At 42.4% G+C, this 13083-nt stretch overlaps 1 protein-coding gene across 7 annotated transcripts in view; it reads right to left on the reverse strand.

Moving 5' to 3' along the window:
- RBFOX2 (RNA binding protein, fox-1 homolog (C. elegans) 2) overlaps positions 1 to 13083 on the reverse strand; it is a 135241-nt gene that overhangs the window by 87010 nt on the left and 35148 nt on the right. For all 7 annotated transcript variants that reach the window (XR_001482480.1, XM_015410205.1, XM_015410206.1 and 4 more), the window contains exon 2: positions 2182 to 2406. Coding sequence is in view for 6 of the 7 variants with exons in the window: in XM_015410205.1 (XP_015265691.1) it covers positions 2182 to 2406 (225 nt within the window). In the remaining variant the exon portion in view is untranslated. The remainder of the gene's footprint in view (positions 1 to 2181; positions 2407 to 13083) is intronic.

The following is a 13083-nucleotide window of genomic DNA, read 5'->3' on the forward strand; positions in this document are numbered from 1 at the left end:
GGGAAAGAACCCTGAAAATGAAACTGAGAAGGTAGGAGACCACTACAATTTTTGCCCGGCTTGGGCATGTCTGCATCTTTGTATCTGGCTAGATCTCTGAACAGCAATGGTATCCTTTTTCCCCTTTTGTGTGGGGGTCCTTGTCCGATTTTACAAAAACAATTTACTACACTCAAACCCCAGCCCTCCAACATCATTTTGCAGGCTCTCAGAAAGCTCATCCCTGTGTTGTTGTTGTTAAATACACATGGCATTGTTATGTCCTTTTTTGGGGGGGGGGGACTACTCTAACAACCTCAGTTCACAGGCTGCTATGTATAAGCTCCTATTCTCACTGCCATCAGCTTTCTGCATGAATGTATTAGTGGAGGAAATGCAGCGTTCTTTTGTGCAGTACAGTGGAGATGGCTCCTAATATGGAAGAGGAACAGGAGGCTTGCAGCAGCTGGTGACTAGGGTCACAGCTCACATTATTCATCCCCGACCCTGTTTATTAAATAACATGTCTGGACAAAGATGAAACCCGCATATGCGCATATGGGCAGTTCTGCACTTCCATATAAGTGATCCAGATTTCATTCCCCACACTTCTCTTTCCCATTGTCACAATGTAGGTCTCATACACTTACCTGGAAAAGATGTCAAACAGTGTTTTACTTGCTGGTGTAATATGAACAACACTGCTCTCTAACTTACTATACAGAACTTAAGGCACCAATCAAGCTTTGACCTGTCCCAGGTTCCCCTGGATTTTACTAAGACTGTGATCCTATGCACACTTACCTGGGAATGAATAACAGTAAATGTAGTGAGACCTATTTCTGAGTAAGCATGCATAGGATTGTGCTGGAGTGTACTGAGTGTACATAAGTTGCTCTTCTGAGGCCAAGATGCCTTTTTGCTCCTTTCAGGAAAAAACAGATCACTTAATTTTGTGGCTTAAGCAAGGTCAACCATATTTCAGAGTTGCAATTCACGTTGTCAACTACTCACTGCACACCCAGCACATCTCTCCATATAGATCTGAACTGCAACTATGATCAAGTTCGAGACTTCTGCACTCATGAAGGGTTTTTCATGAAGGAAACAAACCTGCTATGAACCAGCCATACTATAAGAGAACTGAAAGCATTAAAAGATTAAAACCACCTCTGTGCACCCAAGGTTCCAACTATAATGCTCTTTATTAGGAAGTTAAGACTTAACAAGTGGCTTAACGGGTGGATAAAGCTTTCGTTTGTATAATCTGCAGGCATGCTGCCCAGTTCAGAACTACAGAATGATGTAAACAAGAATGAAAAAAGGCAAAATATTCAATCAATAAATGGATGCACCGCAGACAGAGAGTCTCCTTATTTACCATGCGGTTTATCAGTTCTCATCATGACCCTAAAATGCATATCATTGCTGTAATGCTTCACTAAAGGGAACAAATTCTTCCTATAACACTGTTGTTTCCCCCCACCCCCACCCAAAAATCCAGAAGCTCCCATCGAACTGGTTTTCTTGGAATAATTTCACAACTGGCATGTCTGGTCATCAAATCTGGAGGCATGTTTCTTACACTGGAATGGCTTAGGCTTCCTTGACCCCTAAATGAGATCATATAATGAGCTCCCTGTAGCCCTCTGAAACTGATAAGTACTACTTTACCATGCTTCCCTTATTCCGATAAGAGTCAACAGACAGCAGCTACTTTACATTAGGCAGGGTGAGGTGAGAGTCTGGGCACTCCCATATGTGGGTGGCACATTTCAGATGCCTGGCCATCTTGATCCAAGGTATGGAGCAGCCTTTGGGGTTCACTGGGCATAAACATTTTAACTATTAATGGGAAGAGGGAGAACGACATGGACTGATTCTCAGACATCTAATGTACATCTTCTTAATTAATCCAGTTTTCAACAGTTCTACAGCAGCTCATGTGACCCTGCTTATCTGCTCTCTGCAGTGATTGGGAAGAATTATCTCCTTCGATCACAGCTTTTACCAAGGATACCGAGACAAAGGAAAAACACAGCTTGGGATACAGCAGTCACTCCTTCCAAACCAAAACAACAGGTGCTCCTTCCAAACCTATCATAAAAAGGTTTTGCGGGTGCCATCAGATCCAATACAAAGGCAATTGTATCTCAAAGCAGCAACCCTGAACTTTGCTGTTTTATGCCTTGCAACGCATACCGTAAGAGATCCATTCTGTGTGGTAGCTGAATTCGTGTTCTGCTCCCCATGCGCCTGTGTACTGCCATAGATTGTCAGATTGTGCTCGCTGGTCTGGCCTGCATAGTCCTGAGTGTGGGGTACCCCATACTCTGTGGGGATCCCATTCTGTGGGGGAGGTGGGAATGGGATTGTGGTGAATGGCTGGACCATTGTGTCAGGAGTGGCTGTCGGCTCCTGGTTACCCTGGAGAGAGAAAAAAGAGAAGGAAGGTTTAATATATCACCAAAGAACCAAACACGAAACGGAACATAAAACTGGAACATTCTTTCAAAAGGGGGGGGGGAATTCACTCCAACACAGATAAGTTATCTTAGGCATTGTTGAACAACTGCTAGAAGGAGCAAACAATCCTGTCTCCTGGAAACCATGAACACACATTTCATTAGCATGTTTAATGTGTAGAATCAATGATCAGATCAAGGTTTCAAGATCAAAGGCATCTACAATCCTGTTTGCTTAACTGAAAAATCAATCTATTTAGCTGAGATACTAGGCTCTTCCACAAGGTATCACGATGGAGCTTTTTTTCTCTTTTAAAAAGACAGAAATCAGGCAGTGAAGTTAGTGAATCTCAGGACACAGATCTGTGCTCAACTTAAAATATTTTCTATTTACAGTGGTAGACTAATCCATTTTCATTTGATGATAATAGTAAATGTGAAGAACACTCAATGAAATTGCTGAGCAGTCGGGTTAGAACAGATAAAAGGAAGTACTTCACCCAAAGAGTGATTAACAGATGGAATTCACTGCCACAGGAGGTGGTGAAGCAAACATATGGAGCAGAAGTCCATCAGTGGCTATTAGCCACAAGGTATAGATAGGAACTCTCAGGCTGGGGCAAGTGATGCACTGTATTCTTGGTCCGGGGGGGGGGGAGCAACAGTGGGAGGGCTTCTAGTGTCCTGGCCCCACTGCTGGACCTCCTGATGGCACCTGGTATTTTTGGCCACTGTGTGACAGAGTGTTGGACTAGATGGGCCATTGGCCTGATCCAACATTGGCTTCTCTTATGTTCTTATATGGAGGTACTAAATAGTCTAGTCCCAGGGCCAAACTAGATAAAACAGTGTCCACGGGTCTGACCCATGGACCCCACAACAATTTTAAAGGGACTTAAAAATGTCATGAGAGGCCTACAGCACGGCAGACTGAGGTGCTCTTCCCCCCCCACACACAAACATTTTCAAGCACCAAAATGGCTACACCCCACCTGTTTTGGCACTTGAAAAGGTATACAGGGATAGACAAAAGCACCTCAGCTCCCTTTAAAATAGCAGCAGCATCTACATGTCAGACCTATGGACACCATCATGACTGGTTTGGCCCCTGCAGGACTCAGGAATTCCTCCTCCTCACTCTTCTTCAACCTCCCCCCACACACACACACTCATTTGAAAGTCCTCAAAGAAGGCCCTCCGTAGGATGTCCTATCACCTGAGCCTAACAGGTAGCAATGAAATGTAAGGCCTTCTCAGTTGACATCTTCCCTATGGAATCCCTGCAAAGAGAAGCCGACCCGGCTGAATATCTCCCGATCTTTAGAAGGCCCTTCCAGTTTAGTTAAGTAATTTGTTGGATGGGGTGATGGCTGAGTTTTAATTAATTAATTTAATTAATTAATGTGTATCCCACCTTCCCTGCCCTGGTTTACAATTGATCACTCTTGTTAGACTACTGTAGATTATCAAAAATTTCATATTTAATTTTATTAAGTTTTATATTTTGCATTATGACATATTTTATCCTTTAAATGTTTTGAAAACCCTTGGACTAAACAGTAGAACAAGTCTTACAAATGAAGGCTCTGATGATGCCAAATAGAAACCAAACATATAAATCAAGGTGTCAGTTTACTGGAATACATACATCACTCTTTCAATGCTTTTCCAAATAAAGGAGTTATGAAGAACAGAACTGAGAACATGACTCACGGTCTCCCCCTCCCTCCAGCCAATCATGAGCATCACTACTTTCAGACAAGGCATTAATTATACTCATCCCCCAATTTATGGCATCCCACAGAGATGGCTGTGCAGTTACAATGGGTGTTTAGCAGCACTTTCCCACAAATCCTGCTTCAGATGTATCAGATGCTTGACCTCTATTAAAGAGATATGACAACCAAAGAACTTCAACATGCAGAAAACGTTAGCTGGTAAATCAACACACATTACACTATGCACGATGATCAGTGAGCATGCTCACCGACCTCCCAGGCAGTATGGAATGGTGAGTGTACTTAAAGAGAAAGAAAACAGAGGGGAACCTGGCCTGCTTGAGCCCTTAGTGGGCTGCAGTAGTATGGAGAGAGACCCTCCCCCAATCCAGAATACTATGGTCTTCTAAACACGGAATATGCTTGGAAGCTTGTGAAGAGTCCAAGTGGGGGGAGGGGTGTATTAGGATCCAAGAAAAAGTGCTTTTTCTGGTCCTATTAAATCTTGTGGGGGGTACATGCACACACACAGACACACACAAAACTCGTGAAATGGGCAGACTCCCTAATAGATTTTAACACGTAAGAATGAAAAGTGAACTTAGGGTTGAAGGGCAAGGCACACATGTCCCAGCCCACCCTGAAACCATGTGGTCTTTTAAAAACAAAATCCTCCTCCTTTGTATCATGGGTTTTGGGTTAGATGAGCAGCTTTCTGTTCCTTTTGCCCCAAAATCCAGCAGTTAAGGCCAGAAGCTAATCAAGCTCCAAACGGCAGCAGAGATGTGCTATCGCACTACAGGGGTGGTGATTTTGTAACCATTCAGTCCCCTTTCCCCAGCTATTCCTCATGGGCACCCAACCCCACTCATTCAAACAAGAAAGACATTTTTCTTGGTGGTGGTGGAAAGTGATGTCAAGATGCAGTCATCTTATGGCGACCCTGCAGGAATTTCAAGGCAAGAGATGTTCAGAGGTGATTTATTTATTTATTTATTTATTTTGCCATTGCCTGCCTCTGCATCGCAACCCTAGATTTCCTTGATGGTCTCCCTTCCAAATACTAACCAGGGCCACCCTGCTTAACTTCTGAGATCTGACAAGATTGGGCAAGCCTGGGCAGAGCAGACATTTTCATTGGGGCAAAAAAGAACAAGGATTATGCACAGGGTAGTCTTACAAAATTGTGATTAAGATCCCCAAACTCTGTCCCGGGAGTCAGTCCCTGAAGGGCACCACCCTGATTTTGAATCACAGTAGAGAGAAAATATCCCAGGAAGTCACCTCGATTAGCTATAACCACCTTCAAGAAAAGGACAAGTGGTACTGCGGAAGATGATTGTGGAAGCAAAAAAATGCTTGCAAGTAACGAGGGACAACTGTAGCTTCTACTGGTGTCAGAGGAAGGCTTAGATTTTCCCCTCCATTGCTGGGGCATTTGGGTGTTGCATTCAGCCATGTGATCACCTGCCTGCATTCTGCAGCAGTACATTCCTAGGAGGGCTACATCATATGGTTTTTTCCCCCTGAACGTACACATCAGCTCTAAGATGCACTGCATTCCAATTAAACCAAACATTCTGGATATCCCATCAGCAGCCTGGAAAGTTTCCACTGTATTAAACTCTTACTGCTTTATTCATTATTATTTTTATATACATAACTTTTTCCAACAAGATCACTTTGTGCAGGGGAGGATTCCACGTAATTTGTACTATATGAAAGACGAGAGCATTTTCTGTACTGCAAATGCAAATACTGGGAAATTGACATTTCCATTACTTGCTTTGTGTTCCAGCAGTGTAAAATACATTTGTGCTACCTTTCATGTCTTGCCAAATTTCTTGTCATCAGAAAAATAGTGTATAAAGCCTCCCCAATTGAGATGCTAAGCTTCACCTGGTATGCTTGCTCACAGACCTGAAAACAGCACAGCATGCTGGGAATGCTGAAAGACGCCACAAAGAGGAAGGAAATAGTGCTTTAGCATAAGGTACAGGATCGCTGATGTGTTTCTCCAAAGGGAATCACTGCACTAAGTAGTTTTGCAGCACAGAAACAGAAGGGGGCTTGACACACACACACACAAAAACACTTTCTATTCTATTATCAAAGGTCCTGCAGCCCCCAGTTTGGGCAAAAGGAAATGTTGTTAAATTCTATCTAATGCCAGGTCATTCAGATATTGGCTGAATCCCAAATGTATCTGGCCAATGTCCCACGGAAGTCACACAACCACACATGCCTATAGCTGGAAGGAGGAGAAGGAAGGGCATTCAGTGATAGTATTGCAAAGATGCATTCAGAAACACCACAGAATGAAGGCTGGTTTTATTACTGAATCCCAATCCTTAGAGGGTACAATCATTTGTTACCTTAACATGCTATTTCTCTGCATCCCATTGCTATAAAGCATTTCGCTCATAACTTCTCCCTCTCCCCTTAATTGCTCTAAATCATCAATCCCTCAATGTGGCACCCATAGGCAATGTGGTCCCAGCCAGTGTGTTTCTTTGTGCCCACTTCCTACCACACGTCCTAACCAGTGTTCCCTCTAAGCTGAGTTAGTGTGAGCTAGCTCACAGTTTTTTAGCTTCTGGCTTACACATTTTTGTCTTAGCTCAGGAAGGATGGCTCCAAAGCAAACTGATTTATGCAGTAGCCAAATTGCACGCTCACAACTTTCATGACACTAGCTCACAAGGTTGAATTTTTGCTCACAAGACTCCACATCTTAGCGGGAGCATTGTTCCTAACCCCTTCCATACTCCTTCCTTTTCAAATCCTGTTTGTACTTCCTTCACTTCATTCACACTACATTCCATCCCATTCATCTCTTTCATTGCTTTCATTTTCCCTGCCCTCTTTCTCTTTCAAGTCTCTGTTCCTAATACCAGCTCTCTGCTGCTTCTCCAGCCTGCCTCAAGGTATGTTAAAGGCCACAGGAGGATGGAGAGGTTGCAGTGGTGGGTGGCAGAAACCTAAACTCTAGCCACTTCCCACAATCCCGGACAGTAGCCTCAGCTTAAAGGGCAACAGGCGCCTGAGCTCATAGCTCAACTTCTTTTGTCTTCATGAGGGAGAGAGTTTGTTTGACCATTACAACAGCATCACCAGCAGCAGAAAGGAAGGATGAGAGAGGGACCCTCACTATGATAAAGTAAATGTATGAGGAGATGGAAGAGGTAAGGAGAATTTATATTTACAGAGTCTCAGCCAAGGAAACTCATCTCTACCTCCTAGGATATACCAGAATAGTGTTCTAACCAGAGCACACCCCAAACAAAATCCATTGCAGGTAGGCTTATGGTTCTTTAACACTGGCTTCAACTGGATTCTCCTCAGGGCCCCTGATCCACCACAGACTTGTAGATGGTAACTACAGATACACACCACAAATTTAATCCAACTGAATAAATAGTACCAGGCTCAGGCAATTGCACTATTACTAAAAACAACTGTGTGCCATCAAATCACAACAGATTCATGGTGACCCTAAGACCACGGGGTTTTCAGGGGGAGAGATGAGCAGAAGTGGTTTGCCTTCCTCTGCATAACAATCCTGGTCTTCACTGACAGTCTCCCATCCAAGTACTAACCATGGCCAACTCTGCTTAGCTTCCAAGCTCTGACAAGATCAGAATAGTCATAGCTATTCAAGCTGCTAATTATCATGTTACCAAAAAGCAATACAGATGACCTGGCATCACCAAACAATCCCCTCTACAATTTTTCTTCAGCGCATTCATACTTACCATTTACGTTTATAATCCAACGTCTCTTAAACCGGGGTTCAGGAACCCTGGGGTCTCTGAAACCTTTGTCAAGACAGAGGGTAAGTGCCATCTGGCTAATGTGCAAACAGAGCTCTCTCAATTTTCTAGGAAAGGGGGCAGGGACTCTCCACGTCAGGGGAAGAGGAAGGACTCAGCTTCCCACTCTTTCAAAGCATCAGAGCTGCTGCTGCCTGTACTCACCTAGATTCCGGATCACTAGCAAGAAAATGCACTGATTGGCTGCTGGACACCAACCTTAAGAACTCTAATTAGTAGAGTGGCACCAAGGAGGTGAGGTACAGTTATCATAGTAACTTCTAGTAAACACTGAACTGGTGCTCTCTGTTTACCAATGCAAAGGATTACAGCATAGGGGAGAGAGATATACAAAAAGACAGGCCACTTCAAAATCCTGTACAGTCACAAGCTCTATTATTTGGGTCAGGGTCTTTTGAGTGGTGGCCCTAATTCAGCTGCCATATGAGGTTTTATCTATAGACAATAAAAACATTTTTCTTAAACTTATTTTTAAGGCATTGCTGACAAGAGTTTGACCGTACGGTTTAGATTAAGATATGAGAGGGATGACGCCTCCATGGAGCCCAAGTGGTTTACTGCACACAATTTGAAAAGGCACCAATACATGCTGATCAGGGGGAGTAACAGCCTGCCAGTTCTGTTGTTTTCTAATCAAAATGAGGCTCTTTGGGTCATTAACATTTGAGAACTGTTGTTATAATCAATTTCCAGAGCCTCGTGGTAACAGATTGATCACCTGAATATTCAAATCATAATTCCCATTGGCATTGGTTCTGTTTTATCTTGGCAATACATTTCCCTAAACACTAATTCCTTTCTCTCTGTCACTCTCATTTCTAATTTGTATTGTGTAATTTTAATTCTTCTTTGTTCCAGTTTACTCCAAAATCCATTCCTAATTTTTAGCATTTTTCCTCTTTTGGACTTGAAATCACAACTATTCCAACTATGGGTGTGGAAAAAACCCGACAAAACACCACAGTGTTTTTCAGGTTTGGGTATAATGAACCCGAAAAATATCAGTATTTCCCCAATATTCCTGAATCCCAATACTGGTATGGTATGCCGATTTGGTAAATATTTGGGATTCCCAATTTTTTCCGGCTCCATTATACCCTAGGGGGACCATTATAGTCAATAGTTCCCATAGGGTATAACGGAGAATCAATCTGGGGGTATCTGGGACTCTGGGGAAGCTCTTTTTTGAGGTAGAGGTATCAAATTTGCAGGATAGCTGCTGAAGCCTCTCCTCAACCCCCCCCCCCAAGTTTCAAAAAGATTGGACTAGGGTGTCCAAGTCTATGGGCCCCTGAAAGACTGGACCGGGGGGTCCAATTCTATGGGCCCCCCCAAAATGTGCCCTCAACCTCAATTGAAACCAATGGAGAAAAAATGTGTTTAAAGAGATCACAGTCCTGTTAAAATGCCTTCTCCAAGCTGCATGAGTGGTGCAACTCTGAAAATGTTTAAAAGGACCATGATCCCTTTAGACACTTTCTCCAAGGTGAGTTCACCCAGAAGGCGTTTAAAGGTACTGTGATCCCTTTAAATACCTTCTCCAAGCCCTTTAACTTCAGCTAGCTGGCGGACCTGAAAGGTGTTTTTTCAATTATTATTTTTTGCTTAGATTTAGCCAAATGCGCACCCCTAATTCCAACACTTCTCTAGTCACTGACCACCACACACAAAAATCCAGATTTTTGAAACTGGATGTAGGATTCAATTGGAGCAAATCAGGATAAATGTACTTTATTGGCACTGTGCAGTTACACAGTCTGTGCTTTAGCAACTGAATTTTTGTGTTTTCTTTTGTCAGCTGACAAACGAAAGTTAAAATACTGCACTAAACTCTGGTCCCCTTCAAAGAAATGCATGAAGTAACATGACCATGAAGATCAAGCACATGTGAAAAACAACCAAGGAAATGCAAATGAAGAAAGCAATATATTTTGGTGAGGAAAAAGTTATTTTGCCCCAATGGATGTCTTCTCTCTACAACTACACTAGACCACCAGTAATGCTATAGTGTTATTTAAATACAGAAGTGTCTTCAGCATTCAAGGCTATGAAATATCCTATATGGCACATTACTTTGCCCTTCACAGCTGTCATTTCACTGTGTTGACCTTAGGGTCCAGCAGGCTCTGTAAAAACACTGTACCAGTACCACACCCAGGGTCTGTATATCAAGTCTCCATCATAAATGCATGAGCACATCTAATCACTGTTTACCACCTTTCTTTCAGTTTACTAACAGCCCCTTGGGAATTAACAGTCTAAAAATAAAAGACACACACAGGTAATGACAAGGGACATTTTCTTTGAAGAACCAAATTTGCTTAGAGAGTTTTCCCAGCAAATCCAGAAGCAGAACAACGAGAATCTCACGAAAAAAACATCCTTACTGGTTCTGCCTGATGCTTGCTTTGCTCACCCACCACCACTGATCTTGCCAGAATTCACAGCAATCAGCACAAAGATCAATACAGCTAACAGTAACTTGCTCATGTCCAGCATTGCATGCGTACATACATTCCAGTTACTTGCAAAACGAGTACAATAACTGGAAGCACCACAAGGCAGTCAGAAACAGAGAGGGGTTCCCTTTTCTCCCAAGATATAATTATTGCCTCCGTTCCTCACCACTAGTTATACGTAAAATAGCAAACTCCTTCTACGGTCATGAATGCATGGACTTTCCATCCTACCGGACTGTTTAATTTGAATTATCAGCAAAGCTTAAACAAGGTTTTCTGACATTTACTAACACAGAGGATAAAACTAATCCCTTGACTAAATTTGCTACTACTCCTCACTGAGCTCCAACAGCAGGTAAATAAATTGTACACAACAGAAAAGCAGCATGGTCCCTGGGCAAAGAGTTTACAGTCTGAATTAAGCAGAGAGAAGGAGACTGTTACACGATTCATGGGAGTCAGTGCTCTAAGAAGTTGCACTCTGAGCAATAATACTCATATTGGAGGCCAACGTCAACCACACCTCCACTCTCTGTAGCTCATTTAAATGATGTCATATACATAATTACCATGAATTTGCCATTCTTTATCATTCTGCTTCATCACAGAGTCTTATGCAATTTGACAAAAAGCAAAACTTCTCTAGAGTGATCTCCACAAGTCAGGTCTGGGGCAGCAAATTAAAAGAGGATGATATGGACAATCTGCACTCTGTCATTCAAAAAAAATCACTTAATATCCTCCAGTGCAAAATCTAGTAATATCCAGAGTCTCCAGACCAGAATTAGATATAAAATCTGTTACACTGATAAATGGTATTAATAAGAAACGTTATATACCAAGAACAGAATTCAGAACTCCATCTCTGACACATGCTTCATGTTGTGTTTCAATCTAGGGCTCTCTAGAAAAGGGTGCTTTCTTTAGGCACTGGGAGCAAAAAACAACAACCCTTATATCAGAAAAATTGTTGTGCTGCTTATAAAACAAAGAGCAGTTTACATCCTGCCATATTGCTTGGACCAGAAAACACTGTTCTCTGGCCCTTCCCACCCTTTAAGCCAACAATTCCAAATGAGAATTCAGAAGAAAACGGAAACCTACATCAACAGCCAGCTAAAATGGGAGGTGGAGAGAGGAGGGGATTCTGGGAAAGGATAAAAGCATCTGGATTCAATTGGTTAAGTGTTCGAATGTCTTGGAAGGGACTGTAAACCTTGAAAGAGTACAATGAGCCAGAAATGCAGATGGATGGAGATTATTTGTTTTCCTCTGTGGAAGGAAAGGGTATGAAAGTTGGCATAGTTTACAGAAAGTCTCGCTCCTCTTGGAGCCTCCATTTTGTGTCCTAAATCCTTTACCATCAAGTTGTGATTGCTGTGAGCTACATACACAAAGGCACATGTAGCAGTCCTGCCAACAACAAGAACTTGACACAAAACAAATTGCATCACATGAATTAAACAGAGCCAATGCAATCACTCTACTTCCTTGTATGAAACTAGCTGAAAATAGTGGCACATAAATTTGTCAGGTGTGGCAGGTGCAGGATACCTGTGACTGCTTTCCTTTAACACACACACAAATGGAAAGGAACTAAGTTTCCACATCTGCCTGTGGTTTCCTCATGGCCCTTGTTATTTCTTTCAATAATAGCTACACGCCCCTGGAAGTTTTTGAGGTTTTTTGGACCCCTATTTCTTATATCCTGAGAGAATGTCTATAGAAAAATGCCTTCCTTTCAAAGGTATTCTAATGTTTATTCCTGGAATTACAGGAAGTTCATATCTACAATCTTCTATGTAGTCTTCTCCTGTATCAGAGCTATTGCTAGCAAAGCTCAAAAATCAGAATCAGCTTTCCACTTAGGAAACTTCTTTGCCTGCGCACATTGCTAGTGTGGCAGAAGGACCATAGAAGCTGCCAAAGAAAGACTCTCCACAAAAAAAATGATTCTGTCTTGTCTTCTGCAAGAAAAAACTGCTTTAGATCAACTAGTGTAATTTAACAGCCCATCCCATTAAACCCAATACAAACTCTCAACAGGGAGGGATGCATATTTAAAGTGGTTTTAATGTCTGCTTGTAAGGGTCACCTAGTTTCTCTGGCGTACCTGTCACAGTTTGCAGCTTTTGCTGCAATGATACTATAACTTTCTCCAAGAGCAATTCCCACGTGAAGCCAGAAAAGCTCCCACAGCTACCCTTCAAAGCCACTTGCAAATTAAGTTTTTCCTGGTAAACACAACATGCACACTCTAGAAGCTCAGAGTTACAAACACTGGGAGGGAAGGAGGATGCATTCAAAACATACATCACTGTGAAAGATTTCTCTCAAACACTTGCTCATCAAGAACCCAGCTAACAGCATCAAGCATTTATCTGAACTCCCACCAAGTTTCTCAACCAGAATGACCCTTCTGCTAGTTAACTGAACTCTCTCATTTTGAAGTGAGCATACTTAGTAACCCTATATATCATTCCAAAAAATCCAAACTAATCAAACTGATGAGATTCTGTTTTCATTTCATTTGTCTGCATGATAAGATTAGTCAGGTCTTCCATATGGCAGGAATTTGATGGTCCCCCCCCCCCCCCCCCATTTTTTATGTCTTCTCATGGGGGGCTGT

Source organism: Gekko japonicus, unplaced genomic scaffold (assembly GCF_001447785.1).
Source record: "Gekko japonicus isolate JY-2015 unplaced genomic scaffold, Gekko_japonicus_V1.1 scaffold933, whole genome shotgun sequence".
NCBI classification, from domain to species: domain Eukaryota; kingdom Metazoa; phylum Chordata; class Lepidosauria; order Squamata; family Gekkonidae; genus Gekko; species Gekko japonicus.